The sequence below is a fragment of the Oncorhynchus nerka genome, linkage group LG21, assembly GCF_034236695.1.
Source record: "Oncorhynchus nerka isolate Pitt River linkage group LG21, Oner_Uvic_2.0, whole genome shotgun sequence".
NCBI lineage: Eukaryota > Metazoa > Chordata > Actinopteri > Salmoniformes > Salmonidae > Oncorhynchus > Oncorhynchus nerka.
In genome coordinates this window covers 30261597-30283438 of record NC_088416.1, presented here as the reverse complement: position 1 = coordinate 30283438, position 21842 = coordinate 30261597, and the positions used below count along the sequence as shown (strand labels likewise).

Genomic DNA, 21842 nt, shown 5'->3' with positions numbered 1-21842 from the left:
GGAAGGGCATGCAAAAACATCCAAACTGAGCACAAGTGTTTTAGAAAGTGGGGAAACACTTGCCTGGAGCTTGTTCAACGCTTTAGGGGATTCGGGCTGTTTGTTTCAGGTAATAAACAAAGGGAAGGGTTAGACCTGGAGGTGCTTATGTCAAACACAAGCCATAAGCAGTGAACCTACTGGTGGCTAACATTATCCTGCTAACATTATCCTGCTAGCATTATCCTGCTAACATTATCCTGCTAGCATTATCCTGCTAACATTATCCTGCTAACATTATCATGCTAGCATTATCCTGCTAACATTATCCTGCTAGCATTATCCTGCTAACATTATCCTGCTAACATTATCCTGCTAACATTATCCTGCTAACATTAGGCTCTGACAGAGTGGCACTGAGCACCACAGAGCTGGAGCGGAGACGGTTCAGGTTCAGGCGGTACACAACAACAAACTGATTAGACTCTATTAGAGGAGCTGCGTTAGCCATTAGCATCAGTGGTCATTAAACTAGAACACATTGTTTAGAAGTAAGTGGAGTACACACTGTGATAAAGCCTCGGCCTTTGGGTCCGGCATGGACACATTGGAGGGTTTAACAGGAGGAGTTCAGGAAGGGAACAGGGAAGGAGGGAATGGAAACACTCACAGGAATGTTGTGGTCTTTGCGTCCTTTGTGTGACGAGGCGACGTGGGCCAGGTACTGGATGACCTTTTTGGTGTTTTCTGTCTTGCCGGCACCCGACTCGCCTCTGTGTGAGGAGGAGACAGACAGGACCAATACATATCAGATTAAACAGAGGAGGAAGAGAGGATGGGGAGAGAGAGAGGGGGTGGGGTGGAGGGATGAGGGAGAGCAAAGAAACTGGTCTAGTCTACTACCAAGCAGGCCTCATAAAATAAATAACATTTCAGCACTGTTGAACACTTCCAGCAAATACTTATATAACCCTTTGTCTACTGTTATAACTGTGCCTTTAGTTGTCAGACAGGGCCAAGCTTCCTGGAAGGCTTCCACATATAATCTCAACCAAGTTCAGTCAAAACACATAAACGACCCAGCCCAGCCCATAGGCTCATCATGTCCGATGGGATGTCTCTGCTCAGCCCTGGGACATACTATAGACTAGAGAGTCTGATACTGTTGTTTGTTTTGCCTGCTCTGCTCCGTCTGATTTTAACTCCAGGGTCCTGTGGTTGGGTGGGCAGGTCTCCAGGGTTTCTAGGCTCTGATTTTGGCCCGGCTCTAATGACAGGGACGTCCACAGCTCCGCCAGGACCAAACTCTCACTCCCCTCCAGAACCAGCACACAGCCACATACCCGTGGCTTTACCATAGCCAGCTATTAGCTCTCCACACAGAATGCTGGCTTAATGGATAAATGGCCAGAGTGCAACTCAATGTGAGTCTCCTCCTCTACACTTTGTATATGGGTGGTGTGGGGGTATAGTGTAATATATGTTAATCAAATGCCATTTCAGATTAATTTGATGTCACATTACAATTGTGAGAACAGTGAGATGTTTTAGGTTGAAATGACAACATCAGATTTGGGCATGGGACATACTTTTCTTCATTCCAAGCAGACTGACTTTCTGTATTAGTCACTCTTCTTGTTCAAGCACAAGGTAGCCAGGTCATCAGTGTGTGAGGCCTGTGACTCTTGCATCAGTGTGTCACACTCTTAAGGTGAGAGATTCCACAGGTCTGTGGCCCAGTGGATCACTTCCTGTTCTGTAAACCAAATTACTTAATCATCATGTGGACTGGCATGTAAACCAGTTCTCACTGGTTTTCAATGACAGGAAGACTGGATTCTCTCTCAGATAGTACAACAGAGTAGGTTTCTGATTGGACATGACAACTTTATAAGATGGTGTAAGATTGGTGTGCTTATTGCTGTGATAATGGGTCGGTCTAAATGAGATCATTGGCATATAGCACTCAAGAACTCGGCAAGTAGCATCCTGGCCAACAGGGGGTGTAATTGTTTGAAGACTGTGTACCAAACCACACTCATAACTCCCTTTACTCTCCAAAGTTTCTCAAATGCCAACTCAGTTCCATAACTACATCATAAAGCTTTTTAGATCTAGTCCATAATTGAGAACCAGCAGGATGGCAGGACCTTGCTAATCACTTCAGTATAACTCCCATTCTGACCAACTAACAGATGCTAATGCTGCCCACTTCACTCCCACATACTGTAGGCTTGTTCTGCCTTCTTCCCCAAGTCTAAGAGCTCGACTGTAATCTGAAAGGAGTGACTGGGGTGCAACTCTGCATGGAGGAAATCTCCAAAAGTGAACTCAAGGAAAAGAGGGGGCACGTCACTGAGACCCTACTTAAGGTGCAGCCACATCAGTCTTAGCGCCAGACAGGTTACTTTTCCAGCTCATAAAGCCGCTGAGTCTCCTCTGGAATCGGCCCACCTTAAAAAAACAACCTCTACCCTCTGAGTCCTCTTTGAGAGATGGTGTCAGAGCAGGACTTGGCAGGCTGAGGCGATCTGTTTACCTTACTGGGCAGTTTAATGAGGTAATGTTTCAGGAGCAGGACAGCTAGCATACTGACGGAGCAGGCGTCATCAGGTGCATTAGCATAATGCAGTTTAGATAAAGGATTGGGCTGATAATACACCTCTGATGTGGAACACTGAAACATACACATAACACATTTTTTGATATGTTAAATTTAGTCAATGTCATTACCACCATTTGATTACGTCAACTAACCTGTACCCCTGCACATTGACTCGGTACCGGTACCCCCTGTATTATAGCCTCGTTATTGTTATGTAATCTTATTGTGTTACTTTTTATTTTATACTTTAGTTTATTGAGGAAATATTGTCTTTACTCTATTTCTTGAACTGCATTGTTGGTTAAGGGCTTGGTACGGTAAAGTAAGGTCTACACCTGTTGTATTCGGCGCATGTGACAAATGCAATTTGATTTGAAAAGCAAGCTGTTTTCAATCATGTAAAATGTGTCAGTGAAATGTGAGTGGAAAGGATGTCTAGAGAAATGATCCCAACAGAGTAGTAGGATACTCACGTGCAAAGGATTGATTGGTCTTCACGATCTGTGGGAAAAACAAAAAAACAAAGACAGAGTCAGAATCAGCCTATTCCACTACAGATAGTGCACACATACACACACACACACACACACACACACACACACACACACACACACACACACACACACACACACACACACACACAATTTCATGACATCCAGACAAGAAATGAACCCCCCCCATGCAGCGTTTATGTCAACAGGAGTCCCCTGGCCTGCAGTGACAGTGGGGTCCTGTTCTGCCCCAGCAGACACTGAGGAGTGTGATCAGATCAGCCTTACAGCCCATTCATAAAGACTCTAGCCGTATGAGAGACAGTCTTGCTGTGTCAGGGTCAGAGCTTAACACGTCTTTCATTTCAAAAGAGATTTCGATCCATAGCAGATTGGACATGCCTAGTCCTAAACTCTGAGGGCAGCCATGTAGACTACAAATCCTAGGATCCACAGAGGACTGCTCTGACACCCTGGCTCGGTGGTTGAGGAGGTGCTTGATATTATCAAATCATGCCCTAATTTCATCCGTATATTGAAAAACAAGATATTCAATACGACAGAACTACTAAAGTTGAACACCCAGTTACAGGGAAACCCAGATGAAAGCCGCCAACTTGGAAAGCGTCTTTCTCCACGCTGCAAGGCAAGTGTTTAATCCAGTAAACACAGGCAACGGATGAGGTTAAAGAGTACTGGGCCTAAAGTCGCAGATGTAGCTGGATATACAGGTGCTCTGAAACTTGTGCATAATAATGTAATAATAACCTTTTATTCTGCCAACGGCGGTATGATAAGATCCCTAGCTAGCTACAATTGGGGGCTACTAAATTAAATCAATATTCCATTTCATTTGGAACGGCAAGCCAGACAAAATTAAACAGGCTTATTTATTAATTAATATGAATTCAGCGGGCATAAATGATGAAATATTAAAGCATTAGACCAAAGGCCCTGTTCCAACCCTGTTCCTGGAGAGCCCGCGTCCAGGTTTTTGCTCCAACCCTAATCAAGCGCACCTGATTCTAATAATTAGCTGGTTGAAAAGCTGAATCAGCGAGGTTATAACTGGGGTTGTAGTAAAAGCCTACAGGAGGGTAGCTCTCCAGGACCAGGGTTAGAAGCATAGATAGAGACAGATGCTAGATAGATCAGTGCTCTGCCAGAGAAATAGAGAAATGCCAGAGAAATACCTGCTGCAGCTGCTATCCTCATGATTCTCCTTTTGCCTCTCATTATTCACCCCCTCAGCCCACTCATGACTCAGCATCTATTCACCATCTCCTCCAACAAGAACCTGCTCTGTGGACTGGACACACAGTAACTCAACTCCATAGATTGACTCTGATGAAGCTCTTTAGTGGGTGTTGGAGGCATGCCAGTATATCTAAGTGGCTATCAGCCCCAAAAATGTAATGGAACAGGACCTGTCGGAATGATGTGACAGGCACTCTCTCAACCCTTGAATGTATGGGAAATGAAATCACAAAGTTATTTGGGGATAGGTGACATAGCTGACATGACACAGTGACACCAGAAGGTATATCATCCAGAGGGATGTAACACACAGAGTCAACACAATGAGGGTCTCTGGGTAGGAAGTTATTTGAGTCCAGATGGAAACATCTTGTAATGTGGACAAACATCATAGACACGGAGGCCCCTCTGTGTTTGGATAACCTTTTCTCCTAAAATGGAGACAACATTCTGACGCTGTAAGGTCCTCAACATTCCTGTGGAAGATATCAGGGTGTGACACTGTCTTTGTTTCACCTGTCCTCATTATTGTCCCCACCACCTCCAGGTGTCGCTCATTTTCTGTCTCTCTGTGCCAGTTCATCTTGTATGTCCAAGTCAACCAGCGGTTTTTCCCCTTTCTCCTGCTTTTGCTCTTTCTCCTTCTTCTAGTCCTCCCGGTTTTGTCCCTTGCCTGTTTCTGGACTCTGTACCCACCTGCCTGACCATTCTGCCTGCCTTGACCTCGAACCTGCCTGCCACTCTGCACCTCCTGGACTCTGATCTGGTTTTGACCTTTTGCCCGTCCACGACCTTTCTCTTGCCTACTCCTTTTTGATTATTGAACATCTAAGACTCCAACCGTCTGCATCTGGGTCTCGCCTTGAGTTATTATACAGAGGTTGTTTCATTTCCTGTGGAAATCCTCCAAAACGTACAGTTGAAGTCGGAAGTTTACATACACTTAGGTTGGAGTCATTAAAACTTGTTTTTCAACCACTCCACAAATGTATTTTTAACAAACCATAGTTTTGGTAAGTCATTTCTCCAACAATTGTTTACAGACAGATTATTTAACTTATAATTCACTGTATCACAATTCCAGTGGGTCAGAAGTACATACACTAAGTTGACTCTGCCTTTAAACAGGTTGGAAAATTCCAGAAAATGATGTCATGGCTTTAGAAGCTTCTGAAAGGCTAATTGACATCATTTGAGTCAATTGGAGGTGTGCCTGTGGATCTATTTCAAGGACTACCTTCAAACTCGGTGCCTCTTTGCTTGACATCATGGGAAAATCTAAAGAAATCAGACTTCAGAAAAAAAAAATAGTAGACCTCCACAAGTCTGGTTCATCCTTGGAAGCAATTTCCAAATGCCTGAAGGTACCACATTCATCTGTACAAACAATAGTACGCAAGTATAAACACAATGGGACCACGCAGCCGTCATACCGCTCAGGAAAGGCATTCTGTCTCCTAGAGATGAACGTACTTTGGTGCGAAAAGTGCATATCAATCCCAGTACAACAGCAAAGGAACTTGTGAAGATGCTGAAGGAAACAGGTACAAACGTATCTATATCCACAGTAAAACAAGTCCTATATCGACAGAACCTGAAAGGCCGCTCAGCAAGGAAGAAGCTACTGCTCCAAAACCGCCATAAAAAAGACAGACTACGGTTTGCAAATGCACATGGGGACAAATATTGTACTTTTTGGAGAAATGTCCTCTGGTCTGATGAAACAAATAGAACTGTTTGGCCATAATGACCATTGTTATGTTTGGAGGAAAAAGGGGAGGCTTGCAAGCCGAAGAACACCATCCCAACCGTGAAGCACAGGGTTGGCAGCATCATGTTGTGGGGGTGCTTTGCTGCAGGAGGGATTGGTGCACTTCACAAAATATATGGCATCATGATGCAGGAAACTTATGTGGATATGTTGAAGCAACATCTCAAGACATCAGCCAGGAAGTTAAAGCTCGGTAGCAAATGGGTCTTCCAAATGGACAATGACCCCAAGAATACTTCCAAAGTTGTGGCAAAACAGATTCAGGAGAACAAAGTCAAGGTATTGGAGTGGCCATCACAAAGCCCTGACCTCAATCCCATAGAAAATGTGTGGGCGAACTGAAAAAGTGTGCGTGAGCAAAGAAGGCCTACAAACCTGACTCAGTTACACCAGCTCTGTCAGGAGGATTGGGCCAAAATTCACCCAAATTATTGTGGAAGGTTACCCGAAACATTTGCCCTAAGTTAAACAATGTAAAGACAATGCTACCAAATACTAATTGAGTGTGTATGCAAACTTCTGACCCACTGGGAATGTGATGAAAGAAATAAAAGCTGAAATTAAATCATTCTCTCTACTATTATTCTGACATTTCACATTCTTAAAATAAAGTGGTGATTCTAACTGACCTAAAACAGGGAATTTTTACTAGGATTAAATGTCAAGATTGTGAGTTCAAATTTAATTTGGCTAAGGTGTATGTAAACTTCCGACTTCAATTGTACCTTGAATTCCTGAACATCAATGGGAGGAATGACCCCTCCACTAATACCAACACCTCTTACCACCTCCATCTATATCTAACCAGTATTGCTGTGCTCCCCAATCTCTAAATGGGTTTGATTTCACAGCCCCTCTGCTGTAGGTTACTGATATTTTAATGTGACAAGCCAACTTTGCCTGTGTAGCCCCGGCATTACAAACAACCACGCTGTGAGTGGTCTCTGTCGCCAGCAGAGCGTATCCCCTACACTGTCTGCTGAACCAGCAGCCTGCCTGACGCCCCTAAATCTACCCACCCTGGGGACGACGCTTTGAGCCAGGGAGAGAGTGGGAAAGGGGTGAACTGAGGACACACTGATTCTTTGTGTGCATGTGCATCATGAATAGCTAATGAATCCACTGCAATTTTTAGAAGAGAAAGGCATGTCGCAAACGCTGAAAACTGACATTGTGACAGCCACAGTGGATGGTTATAGATTAAACAGAGCATTCTCAAAAGGGATCAGAGGGACACGAGCTAGTATGGGTTGGTTACAAGTCTGGTCCTATAGCAACCCCCTCCCTCTGTGTCTCTGTCATAGCTCTGTGTCTCTGTCATAGCTCTCCCTAAAAGCTCATTGTGCCTCAGCTCCATTCAGACTCACCCTGGTGGCCCATGGTATGAGGTGTTGTCAGTGTGAGGGGGCCTGTGGAGGCCTGAGGGTGACTCAGCCACACTGAAGGTCACCATTGGATACCCTTTAAGGTCACTGTGTTTACCTTACCAGCCCCATGTCCCTCTGACTAACAGACTGGACAGCCACAGAGGGCAGCTGTCACTGCTAGACCCTGCGTCATGGGTACATTGCTCCCCAGCCCAAGCCCATATTTGATCAGAAGATAAAGAGCTTACATGGTTTTATTAAGCCCACAGGTCTGGGACTGTGACCTCATGACAGATTTGAACAATGAGTCCCAGGAACAAATATAACTCTATGGATGATCATCTTTACACTCAAATGATGGTTGGAATGATAAATAGTTCATGTCGGTCACCTGTCATCAGAGGACTGACTGGCTACCTGAATGTCTACCAGGTGTTATAGGCACGACCTTTTGTTATGTCACTATAGTGTGAACTGCTGCTGGCGAGTCAGTCTGATAAATGAACATATCGTTCAGCGCTCCGATTTCTCTGACCTGTGGTGCTCTTTATTCCTCCCAGAGACACACGGTCTGTTTCTACTTGCATGCGTCTGATGAGAATAGCAAAACAGGAGGGATGATCGATGGTTGCTGAGTAGAACTGGCCAGGTTCCCGACGACACACCAGACTCCAGAGCTCCACAGGTCAAAGTTTGATTACTCTTCGTCTCCGTGACAGAGCTTTTCACTGGGTTTTCATGAGAATAACTTTCTATGAAACTCAGATGGTTATCATCCACGTCATGTTGATTTTCAACCAGACCTTGTAGCTGTGATCGCTTTGAATCGAAGCACCCAACACCGAGCTACATCAACTCAGATATACATGATTAGAATATGATTCACATCAGAGACCAATCGCGTTTTTCAAAATGGCAGTTGAGCCTTGGTAGTCAGCGATAATGATGACCTCAGCCATTGATTTGTCAATCCAGTCACTGATATAAAATGGTATGCTGGTCTCTACCTACTTCCTGTTTTCTCTTGTTCTAATATTCTCTCCTTGACACCTGCCTTACTCCCTCTCCACTGATGAAGGGTTAGGCATTCAGACGGTCATTTATCATCTTTAATTGTCTTCTAAAGCCAAATAAATAAATAAATAAATAAATAAAGAGGATATTGACTTCAATTACCCGTCTCTGTGGGCCATTTATCAAAAGGCATTTCACAATCAGAGCACAGAGCCAGACACCCAATAAGCTGAAGTCATTCTGTAATACATGGCTCATATGATCTCCACGTTCTCAGAAAGCATGCTAGCTAAAGGTCATTATGTGAATGGGGAAAGTTATCTTTATTACTTAGGATAGATACTTTATACCTACCACAAAATCATTCATTTAGTATGCATTGTGTTATTATACTCACTATAGGGCTAATAATGATATTATCATATGAAAGAGAAATCTATTGGCTCCATACATTCATATCAATCAACTAACTGATCCAAACCCATTGCCTGGTGAAGTGAGCCAGTAGCTCCTCCATTCTGAACAGCCACCACATATTGATCAAACCATTGACTTTGTCTCTCTTGTTCCCATGCACAGAGGGCTGTCTGACTGAATCCATCTGTTCTGCCCATATATGCTCTGTCCCTGGCCGTTTCCTAGAGTACCAGTTTCACATACCCAGGGCGGGGCCAATGAAAATTGTTCTACCAATTTCACACTCTATTGGCTCATCTCTCTCCCTCTGTCCTGACTGTTGCTCTCATCTCTTATTCTCTCCGTCCTCTGACAGAGTCCTTCTCTCCCTCTCCCTCTGCAGCCATGGCACAGAGCCAAAGTATTACTCAGAAATAAAACAAAAGCTCTTTTGCGACCCACAGGTCCTTGATTTGATCGATTAATCAGCAATTCCATCACAGTTTTTTGTTTCCTCCCAATGAAGTTACAAGCCACCATTACATTAAATTACCATTACACCATTACAAGCCTAACAAGAGGACAGGGTCAAATCAGACCATACATTCATCAAGCTGTGGACTACTGAAAACCCCTTTCTGAAGGCCCAGGAAGGCTGATCTCAGTACAATCAAGCTGTCAGTCTCCTGCCATCAATTCAGAGTGAACAGTTCACTATAACCAGGGGAGAACCTATACCCCTACCAACAAAATACAACAGTTCAGATAATGGTTGGGTAGACACAAACATGTCCTTGGCCTTTGTTGTCTGCTGCTCCACACAGCAAGCAACAACTACGGGAATGAAAGAAATGCAACTGCGACCTGGACAAGATAAAGGAAAGCAGTGTGACACAAACAACACAGAGTTACACATTGAATAAATAAACGTACAGTCAATAATACAATAGAATAATCTATATGCAATGTGTGCAAATGAAGTAAGATTAGGGAGGTAAGGCAATAAAGAGGCCATAGTCGCGAAATAATTACAATTTAGCAATTAAACACTGGAGTGATAGATGTGCAGAAAATGAATGTGCATGTAGAGATACTGGGTGCAAAGGAGCAATAAATAAATAAATAACAATATGGGGATGAGGTAGTTGGGTGGGCTATTTACAGATGGGCTATGTACATGTGCAATGATCTGTAAACTGCTCTAACAGCTGATGCTTAAAGTTAGTGAGAGAGATATGAGTATCCAGCTTCAGTGATTTTTGCAATTCGTTCCAGTCATTGGCAGCAGAGAACTGGAATGAAAGGCTTTCGGGGTGACCAGTGAAACATACCTGCTGGAGCACGTGCTACGGGTGGGTGCTACTATGGTGACCAGTGAGCTGAGATAAGGTGGGGCTTTACCTAGCAAAGACTTATAGATGACCTGGAGCCAGTGGGTTTGGCGACAGATATGAAGCAAGTGCCAGCCAACGATAGCGTACAGGTCACAGTGGTGGGTAGTATATGGGGCTTTGGTGACAAAACGGATGGCACTATGATAGACCATCCAATTTGTTGAGTAGAGTGTTGGAGGCTATTTTGTAAATGACATCGCCAAAGTCGAGGATCGGTAGGATGGTCAGTTTTACGAGGGTATGTTTGGCAGCATGAGTGAAGGATGTTTGTTTGCGAAATAGGAAGCCGATTCTAGATTTCATTTTGGATTGGAGATGCTTAATGTGAGTCTGGAAGGAGAGTTTACAGTCTAACCAGACACCTAGGTATCTGTAGTTGTCCACATATTCTAAGTCAGAACGTCCAGATTAGTGATGCTAGGTGGGTGCGGGCATTTAGTTTTACTTGCATTTAAGAGCAGTTGGAGGCCACGGAAGGAGAGTTGTATGGCATTGAAGCTCGTCTGGAAGTTAGTTAACACAGTGTCCAAAGAAGGGCCAGAAGTATACAGAATGGTGTCGTCTGCGTAGGTGTACATAGGTCTACATCTAGGTCTAAATAGACAAACAACCCTCTCCTCGTCTCCCCCCTGGGCCATGCAGCAGGAGACAGACTGGGGATCCGTTTTCCACTAATAATTTATTCCCCAGACGGATTAATCTACTCATTCCACACATTCCAGACCCCCCCCCCCCCCCAGGCCACCCCTTTTACCCCTCAACCTCTCCCCTCCTCCCTCAACTAGCCCCCTAATCTCTCAACATTCCCATCTACTCCCCAAAACATGTCCAAGCCTCCCTAATCTTGAACCGTAGAAGTACAGTGGAGCCCAAGTATGGATTGTAGCCTACTCCATTCCACTCTTCTGCTGGACCACTCCAAATTCAAACAAGTCAAATAAAATAATGGTTATATTCTAGAGGTTGACCGATTAATCGGAATGGCCGATTAATTAGGGCCATTTTTTTCACCTTTAGTTAACTAGGCAAGTCAGTTAAGAACACATTCTTATTTTCAATGACGGCCTAGGAACGGTAGGTTTACTGCCTCGTTCAAGGGCAGAACGACATATTTTCACCTTGTCAGTTCGGGGGATCCAATCTTGCAACATTACAGTTAACTAGTGCAACGCAATAACGACAGTTGCACTCCACAAGGAGACTGATTGCCTGTTACGCGAATGCAGTAAGCCACGGTAAATTGCTAGCTAGCATTAAAATCTTATAAAAAAACAATCAATCAATCAATCATAATCACTAGTTAACTACACATGGTTGATGATATTACTAGATATTATCTAGCGTGTCCTGCGTTGCTATAATCTGACTGAGCATACAAGCATCTAAGTATCTGACTGACCTGTGGTAGGCAGAAGCACGCGCGTAAACATTCATTCAAACAGCACTTTCGTGTGTTTTGCCAGCAGCTCTTCGTTGTGCGTCAAGCATTGCGCTGTTTATGACCTCAAGCCTATCAACTCCCGAGATGAGGCTGGTGTAACCGAAGTGAAATGGCTGGCTAGTTAGCGCGCACTAATAGCGTTTCAAACGTCAATCGCTCTGAGCCTTGGGGTGGTTGTTTCCCTTGCTCTGCATGGGTAACGCTGCTTCGATGGTGGCTGTTGTCTATGTGTTCCTGGTTCGAGCCCAGGGGGAGCGAGGAGAGGGACGGAAGCTATACTGTTACACTGGGAATACTAAAGTGCCTATAAGAACATCCAATAGTCAAAGGTTAATGAAATACAAATGGTATAGCAGGGAAAGTCCTATAATTCCTATAATAACTACAACCTAAAACTTCTTACCTGGGAATATTGAAGACTCATGTTAAAAGGAACCACCAGCTTTCATATGTTCTCATGTTCTGAGCAAGGAACTTAAACGTTAGCTTTCTTACATTGCACATATTGCACTTTTACTTTCTTCTCCAACACTTTGTTTTTGCATTATTTAAACCAAATTGAACATGTTTCATTATTTATTTGAGGCTAAATAGATTTTATTGATGTATTACATTAAGTTAAAATAAGTTTTCATTCAGTATTGTTGTAATTGTCATTATTACAAATAAATGTAAAAAAACATTTTATTTTTTAAGAAATCGGCCGATTAATCGGTATCAGCTTTTTTGGTCCTCCAATAATCGGTATCGGTGTTGAAAAATCATAATCAGTCGACCTCTATTATATTATGACATAGGGTCTGTAGTTAGTGAAATATGATCACAAACCTAGGGGAGGCAGGGTGAGAGCTGGTATGACAAAACAGCCTCACCACCACTTCAACTGGATACTACACTCTTTTTCCACATCCTTCTTCCTGCTCTCTAAATTAGATTCATAAAAGAAGTCATAAAACCCCAACAAACGCAGTGCTAATTCTAGAGCCATGGTTACCACTTTGCACACATCAGAAATCCTGCGTGATGGCCAGTCCCATAACCTCGAAGGGTACCTACCCACCCTGTACACACACACACACACACACACACACACACACACAGACACTCATCAGTCATAGTAGAGCAGAGGCATGGATCATCTACTAGGACTGGTCATTACAGCAGTCTGTTTACTCATATAGAGCAGTCAGGATGGATTCCAGGGGTACTTAAAGCCGGAGGAACAAAAGACAGTGTCTGTGTGAGAGAGAGTGAGGTCCCTGCCATGTCTGGGGTTTCTCACTGCTGTATTGTCAATGCTGCAAAGCAGGGAGCCTAGCCCAATCTCAATACCCCCTCCACACACTCACACACACCCCCGCCAGCCTACATTCTCAGACGGGTGAACTGGTAAACACACAATTAGATCTGGCCAGTCCTCTCTGTACCTGCTCTGTGTAACTGTCACCTCTGGGCTTCTGAGCTGTTATGATAACCCACACTAACACTGTGGAGTGCTGCTGCTGAGAGGACTGGGCCAGAGGGAGAGGCCGACATGCACCGTTCATTAAAGCAGTCACAACACAGTATGACTTTTCCTTGGTCTGAGGGGGATTCTGGTCATATATCCTGGTGGTAATGAAGAGCTCGCCAAGCCTGATGAATGTTGTAATGGAGACTGGGTAATATTTCTCCTTTTTTAAATGTATTTTACCAGGTTTTGTCTCATTAAAATACCTACAAAGTGATACTTTGAGACCAGTTTGACACAAAGCTGAGAAGTGTGACAGATCAGAAGAAGACCCTCCAGTTCTGCCAGCTAGCAGTGCATTGTGGGCTGCAGTCAGTAATCAGTTATGACTGTTGGAATTCGGATGCCCATGGTTCCCCTCACCATCAACGCTGGGGTCCTGGGGCAAGGACATCCCTGTGATGTCACAGAGGGTGGCCAGGCTTCCTGGCCCACAGTAACTGGTAGGGGTAAAGGGGAAGAGGTGAGGGGGGAGGGGAGCTGTAGACTGCACCCTTCCAGGCCATGGAAACCCACTGACAGTAATGCATAGAGAGCAGCGTGGTGGGCCAGACCTGGGCATGCAGTGGGCAAGGTAGGATGGCGTCAGTCAAGTCAGATACACAGATGAGGGCATTCTAGATGTGGCATTGTAGGCCGGAATGGAATGTGTTGCAGTAACTACTGTAGCTACAATAAATAGCTTCCCATCCTATGAGAGAGACTACTTTATTGGTTTGACTCAATTACAGTGGAAATTGAGATCATTGGCAGGAACGGAATAAGTGTCAGAAAGAATGACTGTTCCCTTTCTAGTGGATATGACAGGGAAGGGAGGCTGTGTAAAGTGACCAGTGGGACTAGAGAGAGAGAGCGAGGGCGAGACTGCACATTAAAGGAAGGAAGACATTGTCCTCCCTCACACCTAGCGAGGCTTCCTTCCTCCCACACCTAAGCCTGTTGACCCCCACAGAGGGTAACGGCCTCACACACACACACACTTTGCTCATACCTCACAAAGCACATTTTCCACATGCTTCTGACGCGGGGTGAAATGAGAAACACCTGTGAATGTGTAACAGCAGTAACAGAGGCTCATCATGGGGTTCTAATGTAGCCCTGCTGCTGGTGTCAACATCCTAGGGCTTATTGGAAACTGGAATATAATGTCTCAATTCCACTGAATTCACCGCAAGCTGCTCTGAGAGGAGATATAGAGGTACAGAAGAGTAGACTGAGAAGTCATGGTCTCACTTCAAAGGAGGAGTACAGACGTATTACTGTTCAGTGGAGGGTTAGGTGGGTCAGACAAAGTAGAGACCCATGCAAGGGACCTGCATTAGAAATGATGTTTCTGAGCAGTGTTGTACACACACACACACACACACACACACACACACACACACACACACACACACACACACACAACAGCAAGATTCAATGTTCTTTTTAGTTCACTAAGCCCATTTCCCCCGACAGACATCCAGCAGCACCAACATAGCAGAAGACACACACTCATGTTCTCAATGCTTAGGCTAGTCACAATAGAGAGGGGGAGCCACCCTGCACTACTCCTGATACAGTCCCTGTTCAGATCCAATCCCTACGTCTGATACAGCTCATCCCTGTTTGGACCCATTCACTAACCCAACAGAAAGCCATCACTGATTTAAACACGGATGCACCTCATGCTGTTTAGAATGCAGTCACCTGTAAAACAGACTGTTATTCATCCAAGCTCTTACCTACAGAGAGCCCAGTCTGGCAGAGCCCCAGCCTACATTCATCACTGTGAGAACTACAGAATGACTCCAACCTGTCTCCACTCTTAAATATGCTGAAAACAGGTTGAGTCTGAGCATAGAACACCTGCTGCCATCGGGGGTAATACTGTACACCCAGGTAGTTGATCTGAATTCCTTGAATTGCAACTTCAGATATTCCAAGGGATTTATTCCAGTGTACCATGAGGCAATCACGCAGTCCAGTCCTGTCCGTACATATCTACATTCTACGGGTGTAGTCACTGCTACATTCTCCAGACAGCGATCCAAACACTCCCTGCTTCCACAGAGATCCTCCATGTCAGAATGGATCACATTACCAAGTGACCTGGTTGTCACTGTTCATCTGCACACTTTCCATGCATGTCACTTTCAAATAGTCCCAAGACATCTCCCTTGTTCTCATTTTATGGAGCATATTTACATTCAGGCACTGCTGCTACTTTATCCAGACAATCCAGGCAGTTTCCACATCTCCGCTCTCCCCAGAGGTCCACTAAATGTGTGTTTGTTGGAAAGAGTTGGTTGTGTACTGTCCTACATGTCCCTCCTTGCCCTCCACAGTGGCTGGTGGCAGCTCCAGGGAGGGAGGGAGGGAGTGAGTGAGGGGCAGCAGCTTCAGGTAACATCATCTCCTTGGCTCAGACTGCAGCTATCCCAGCTATGTGTGACCAATGAAAACACTTCTAGACGGATGCTGGTGGTTCTCGCTCTTCACCCACCCACCCGACACCATGTCTCCAGTGGTGCCCTGCATGCCCAGACCGTGGGTGGATAGGTGGCATTGTGTGGCCACCCAAGACACAGGCCCCAGTAAAACATTGGACAGACCTGCAGCGCTGGGGAAGCTGCCATTCTACCTGAGGTGGTTGAGCTTCCCGGAAAAAACACATGAATTTGTGTCCAAAAACACGTCTCCATGTGATCTTTTGTGAAGTTAATACGATAACGTGGCAATATGTGACAACATGAAACTACACTTGAAAAGTTTTCCACAAAACATGTTTTCACATTAATACACGTCAAATTTCATGGGAAATAATGTGATTTTCCACATGTGAAATCATGTGTTTTTTCTGTAAAGGTACTTAGAACAGCCCGATAACCTCTAACATATACAGTAATAAAGTACCTATGATAATAATTTGTTTCATAACAGGACTGTCACTCATAGCCATGCATGTACAGTTGAAGTCAGAAGTTTACATACACTTAGGTTGGAGTCATTAAAACTCATTTTTCAACAGCTCCACAAATCTCTTGTTAACAAACTATAGTTTTGGCAAGTCGGTTAGGGCATCTACTTTGTGCATGATACAAGTCATTTCTCCAACAATTGTTTACAGACAGATTATTTCACTTATAATTCACTGTATCACAATTCCAGTGTGTCAGAAGTACATACACTAAGTTGACTGTGCCTTTAAACAGGTTGGAAAATTCCAGAAAATTATTTCATGGCTTTAGAAGCTTCTGAAAGGCTAATTGACATCATTTGAGTCAATTGGAGGTGTAGCTGTGGATGTATTTCAAGGACTACCTTCAAACTCAGTGCCTCTGTGCTTGACATCATGGGAAAATCAAAATAAATCAGCCAAGACCATAGAAAACATATGTTGACCTCCATACGTCTAGTTCACACTTGGGAGCAATTTCCAAACACCTGAACGTACCATGTTCATCTGTACAAACAATACTACGCAAGTGTAAACACCATGGGACCACGCAGCCGTCATACCGCTCAGGAAGGAGACGCATTCTGTCTCCTAGAGATGAACGTACTTTGGTGCGAAAAGTGCATATCAATCCCAGAACAACAGCAAAGGACCTTGTGATGATGCTGGAGGAAACAGGTACAAAAGTATCTATATGCACAGTAAAACGAGTCCTATATCGACAGAACCTGAAAGGCCGCTCAGCAAGGAAGAAGCCACTCCCCGAAAATTGGCATTTAAAAAAAGCCAGCCTTCGGTTTGCAACTGCACATGGGGACAAATATTGTACTTTTTGGAGAAATGTCCTCTGGTCTGATGAAACAAAAATAGAACGGTTTGGCCATAATGAACATCGCTATGTTTGGAGGAAAAAGTGGGAGGCTTGCAAGCCAAAGAACACCATCCCAACGGGGGTGGCAGCATCATGTTGTGGGGGTGCTTTGCTGCAGGAGGGACTGGTGCACTTCACAAAATAGATGGCTTCATGAGGATGGAAAATTATGTGGATATATTGAAGAAACATCTCAAGACATCAGTCAGGAAGTTAAAGCTTGGTTGCAAATGGGTCTTCCAAATGGACAATGACCCCAAGAATACTTCAAAAGTTGTGGCAAAATGTCTTAAGGACAACAAAGTCCAGGTATTGGAGTGGCCATCACAAAGCCCTGACCTCAATCCTATAGAACATTTATTGGCAGAACTGAAAAAGCGTGTGCGAGCAAGGAGGCCTACAAACCTGACTCAGTTACACCAGCTCTGTCAGGAGGAATGGGCCAAAATTCACCCAAATTATTGTGGGACGCTTGTGGAAGGCTACCCGAAATGTTTGACCCAAGTTAAACAATTAAACAATTTAAAGGCAATGCTACCAAGTACTAATTGAGTGTATGTAAACTTCTGACCCGCTGGAAATGTGATGAAAGAAATAAAAGCTGAAATACATCATTCTCTCTACTATTATTCTGACATTTCACATTCTTAAAATAAAGTGGTGATCCTAACTGAGCTAAGACGGGGAATTTTGACTAGGATTCAATGTGAGGAATGTGAAGAACTGAGTTTAAATGTATTTGACTAAGGTGTATGTATGTAAACTTCTGACTTCAACTGTATGTTGAGCAAACTCCCCACATCGTCAAGGGCTTTCATGGGGTCTCCATTCAAGCCCGGTCTGTAATCTCAGACTCTGCTCCCTCCCACCAGTGAAACCTCTAAAAACCAGTGAACTGAGGAGAACATGTTCATGTCTCTGGTTTATTAAGGGTGCATTATTTCCCCCTATTGCAGAGACTCAACAGTTCATGGCTGTCTGAGATCAGAGATCTATGACAAAAGCCCGCCAACAGAAATACCATTTTATACTGAATGAACTCCACAGCTGTCTGCCATTAGGGGAGCATCTGCCAACATGTGTCTATATGAGTGAGATTGTGTGTGTACACTGCCATTTGTCTGAAACTCTAGTACATCCACCAAGGAACACAGAGTTATTTCACTACAGAGAGAGGGTCCCCCCTTCCACCATACCCCCGTCCTGCCTGGCCCTTCACACCTGTCCTGTCACTCAGACCTGACCTCTTCCCTGCAGTCAACACTCTCTGCCCCAACACAAGACCCTCTATTCCCAGCCCTGTCGGTCCGGGCCTCCCCATACTGCACCCTGGCCCCTTCTCCAGGCAACACAAAGCCCCCATTGTGAGCCACAATACAGGCCGCCCCATTTCTCTCCCGTCTGCTCTGGAGTGCAGGAGCACGTCCAGACCTGCATGTCAGTAGCAGAGCGTGCTTCGGACGAGGGGGTCAGAGCAGAGAGAGGGAGCCTCGTCTGTAGCAGTTCCTGAGACTCAAACATGTGTCTGAGAGAGAGAGTGTGTCAAACACAAACAAATGACCTGAGGAAAGGGCTACATCCCATAATAAGCACCTAGAACTATTCAAGCTCTGCTCCTGCTAACAGCTTAGGTGCAGTGAGGCCTCAGTACAGTTCGGTTGACTAACCCCCTGACTGAAGCCAGAGGGCCAGAGACAGGGACGCTGTTACTGTAAATGAGGGGAGAAGAGAATGGGACAGAGAGAGGTCATTGGTTGAGGCAGAAAATAAACTGTAGAATGGTCTGTGAACCTTCCATAGCAATGCTAGAGCCATAGTCTGGGCTGAAGTCAGAACACAGACATTCCACACACTTGTCCTCCTATGTTCTCCTCACAAAGGAACCACGTTGGGGAAAGAGAGCGCACGCTGGCTACGTCCCTTCTGTCTTCAAGAGAGCGAGAGTTGCACCCCTTCTGAAAAAACCTACACTCGATCCCTCCGATGTCAACAACTACAGACCAGTATCCCTTCTTTCTTTTCTCTCCAAAACTCTTGAACGTGCCGTCCTTGGCCAGCTCTCCCGCTATCTCTCTCAGAATGACCTTCTTGATCCAAATCAGTCAGGTTTCAAGACTAGTCATTCAACTGAGACTGCTCTTCTCTGTATCACGGAGGCCCTCCGCACTGCTAAAGCTAACTCTCTCTCCTCTGCTCTCATCCTTCTAGACCTATCGGCTGCCTTCGATACTGTGAACCATCAGATCCTCCTCTCCACCCTCTCCGAGTTGGGCATCTCCCGGCGCGGCCCACGCTTGATTGCGTCCTACCTGACAGGTCGCTCCTACCAGGTGGCGTGGCGAGAATCTGTCTCCTCACCACGCGCTCTCACCACTGGCGTCCCCAGGGCTCTGTTCTAGGCCCTCTCCTATTCTCGCTATACACCAAGTCACTTGGCTCTGTCATAACCTCACAAGGTCTCTCCTATCATTGCTATGCAGACGACACACAATTAATCTTCTCCTTTCCCCCTTCTGATGACCAGGTGGCGAATCGCATCTCTGCATGTCTGGCAGACATATCAGTGTGGATGACGGATCACCACCTCAAGCTGAACCTCGGCAAGACGGAGCTGCTCTTCCTCCCGGGAAGGACTGCCCATTCCATGATCTCGCCATCACGGTTGACAACTCCATTGTGTCCTCCTCCCAGAGCGCTAAGAACCTTGGCGTGATCCTGGACAACACCCTGTCGTTCTCAACTAACATCAAGGCGGTGGCCCGTTCTTGTAGGTTCATGCTCTACAACATCCGCAGAGTACGACCCTGCCTCACATAGGAAGCAGCGCAGGTCCTAATCCAGGCACTTGTCATCTCCCGTCTGGATTACTGCAACTCGCTGTTGGCTGGGCTCCCTGCCTGTGCCATTAAACCCCTACAACTCATCCAGAACGCCGCAGCCCGTCTGGTGTTCAACCTTCCCAAGTTCTCTCACGTCACCCCGCTCCTCCGCTCTCTCCACTGGCTTCCAGTTGAAGCTCGCATCCGCTACAAGACCATGGTGCTTGCCTACGGAGCTGTGAGGGGAACGGCACCTCAGTACCTCCAGGCTCTGATCAGGCCCTACACCCAAACAAGGGCACTGCATTCATCCACCTCTGGCCTGCTCGCCTCCCTACCACTGAGGAAGTACAGTTCCTGCGCAGCCCAGTCAAAACTGTTCGCTGCTCTGGCCCCCCAATGGTGGAACAAACTCCCTCACGACGCCAGGACAGCGGAGTCAATCACCACCTTCCGGAGACACCTGAAACCCCACCTCTTTCAGGAATACCTAGGATAGGATAAAGTAATCCTTCTCACCCCCCTTAAAAGATTTAGATGCACTATTGTAAAGTGGCTGTTCCACTGGATGTCTTAAGGTGAACGCACCAATTTGTAAGTCGCTCTGGATAAGAGCGTCTGCTAAATGACTTAAATGTAAATGTAAACAAAGCCACCCGGTTGTATTTTTCAGTTAACAGTGCTGTAAGTGAAAGGGTCCCAGAAAAGCCCTGGCAGGATGAGTGGAATTTTTCCTTCAACGTCCTCCGAGCCAGAACATTTTGAAGAGAAGGGGAAAAAAAGACAGAACAAAATAAGGAACAAAAGAAAAGAAGTGGAAATGAGATCGGTTGGCTTGTTTAGTTCCTAGGAGAAGAAAGAGAGCCATTACAGAAGTGGGGGATCCCTAAAAGCCTGAGATGGCTTTTGAAACATCAATAGAGGCAGCCTTTCCACTACCAAATGAAATAATCTGTATAACACACTATAAGCACTACGCAGATCATAAGTTATTCAACTGTGCAAGATACAATATGCTGTCAATATAAGGTCAGCTACTCAGAAAGTGAGCTGACACACTAACTCCGTGTGATGTGCCAGTGCGGGAATGTTATTTTGGTCACACTCATATCCATAGTGAGGCATCCCTCTTCAGGCAGCCGGACAGTCTGCACTCCGCAGTGATCTGAGGGCCATGACACTACCACGATGGCTCAGTACTTAGCATGCTGCGGATCGCTAAGACAAGGGATGACCTCATTCCACAGTAGACCCCCTAGGGAGTGTACACAATGACCACTATGTGGCAGGACTGTGGGCAGTGGGGCAATGAGGTGGGTAGATTTGACATGGGGCCCCAATTCAAACACCTCTCATGTTGAAACTGGAAGGCAGGCTGGCCACAATGGGTGAGTGCTCTGTGCAGGTACTCAGCCTATATTTAGTTAATGGAAAGTATGATGGGGGGGGGTGATTGGTCACAAGGGTTTCATGGCTATCATTGGTTAAGACACCATAATGTATGTGTGGATGGGGGTCACAAAAGGAAGTCAGTGATGAGACGTTGGGTGAGGTGGGAGATAGAGGTGTTTGAATTGGACCAACCGGTAAAGCACTTGACCTACTGTATACGTGTGGTCACTGGCCAATATCATAACACTACTCAACTCCTCAATAGAACTAAGAAGCAGGAAGGATTACTGCTCATCGCTTCAAGCTCTGGCTAAAAAACTACAGACACAGACAGCACCAGTCAAAGGTCAGGACACACCTACTCATTCCAGGGTTTTACTTTATTTTTACTTTATTTACTCTACATTGTAGAATAATAGTGAAGACATCAAAACTATGAAATGACACATATGGAATCATGTAATAACCCCCCAAAAAACAAATTATTCAAAGTAGCCACCTTTTGCCTTGACGACAGCTTTGCACCCTCTCAACCAGCTTCATGAGGTAGTCACTTGGAATGCATTTCAATTAACAAGTATGCCTTGTTAAAAGTTC

At 45.2% G+C, this 21842-nt stretch overlaps 1 protein-coding gene across 2 annotated transcripts in view; it reads right to left on the bottom strand.

Moving 5' to 3' along the window:
• The window catches only part of LOC115104281 (myosin-10-like), a 68992-nt gene that overhangs the window by 28110 nt on the left and 19040 nt on the right, over positions 1 to 21842 (bottom strand). The window contains exons 4-6 of one of the 2 annotated variants that reach the window (XM_065006568.1): positions 3058 to 3085; positions 650 to 752; positions 64 to 96 (exon numbers count right to left, since the gene is read on the bottom strand). In XM_065006568.1, the coding sequence (XP_064862640.1) occupies positions 64 to 96; positions 650 to 752; positions 3058 to 3085 (164 nt within the window). The remainder of the gene's footprint in view (positions 1 to 63; positions 97 to 649; positions 753 to 3057; positions 3086 to 21842) is intronic. The other variant, XM_029625646.2, reaches the window with a different exon arrangement.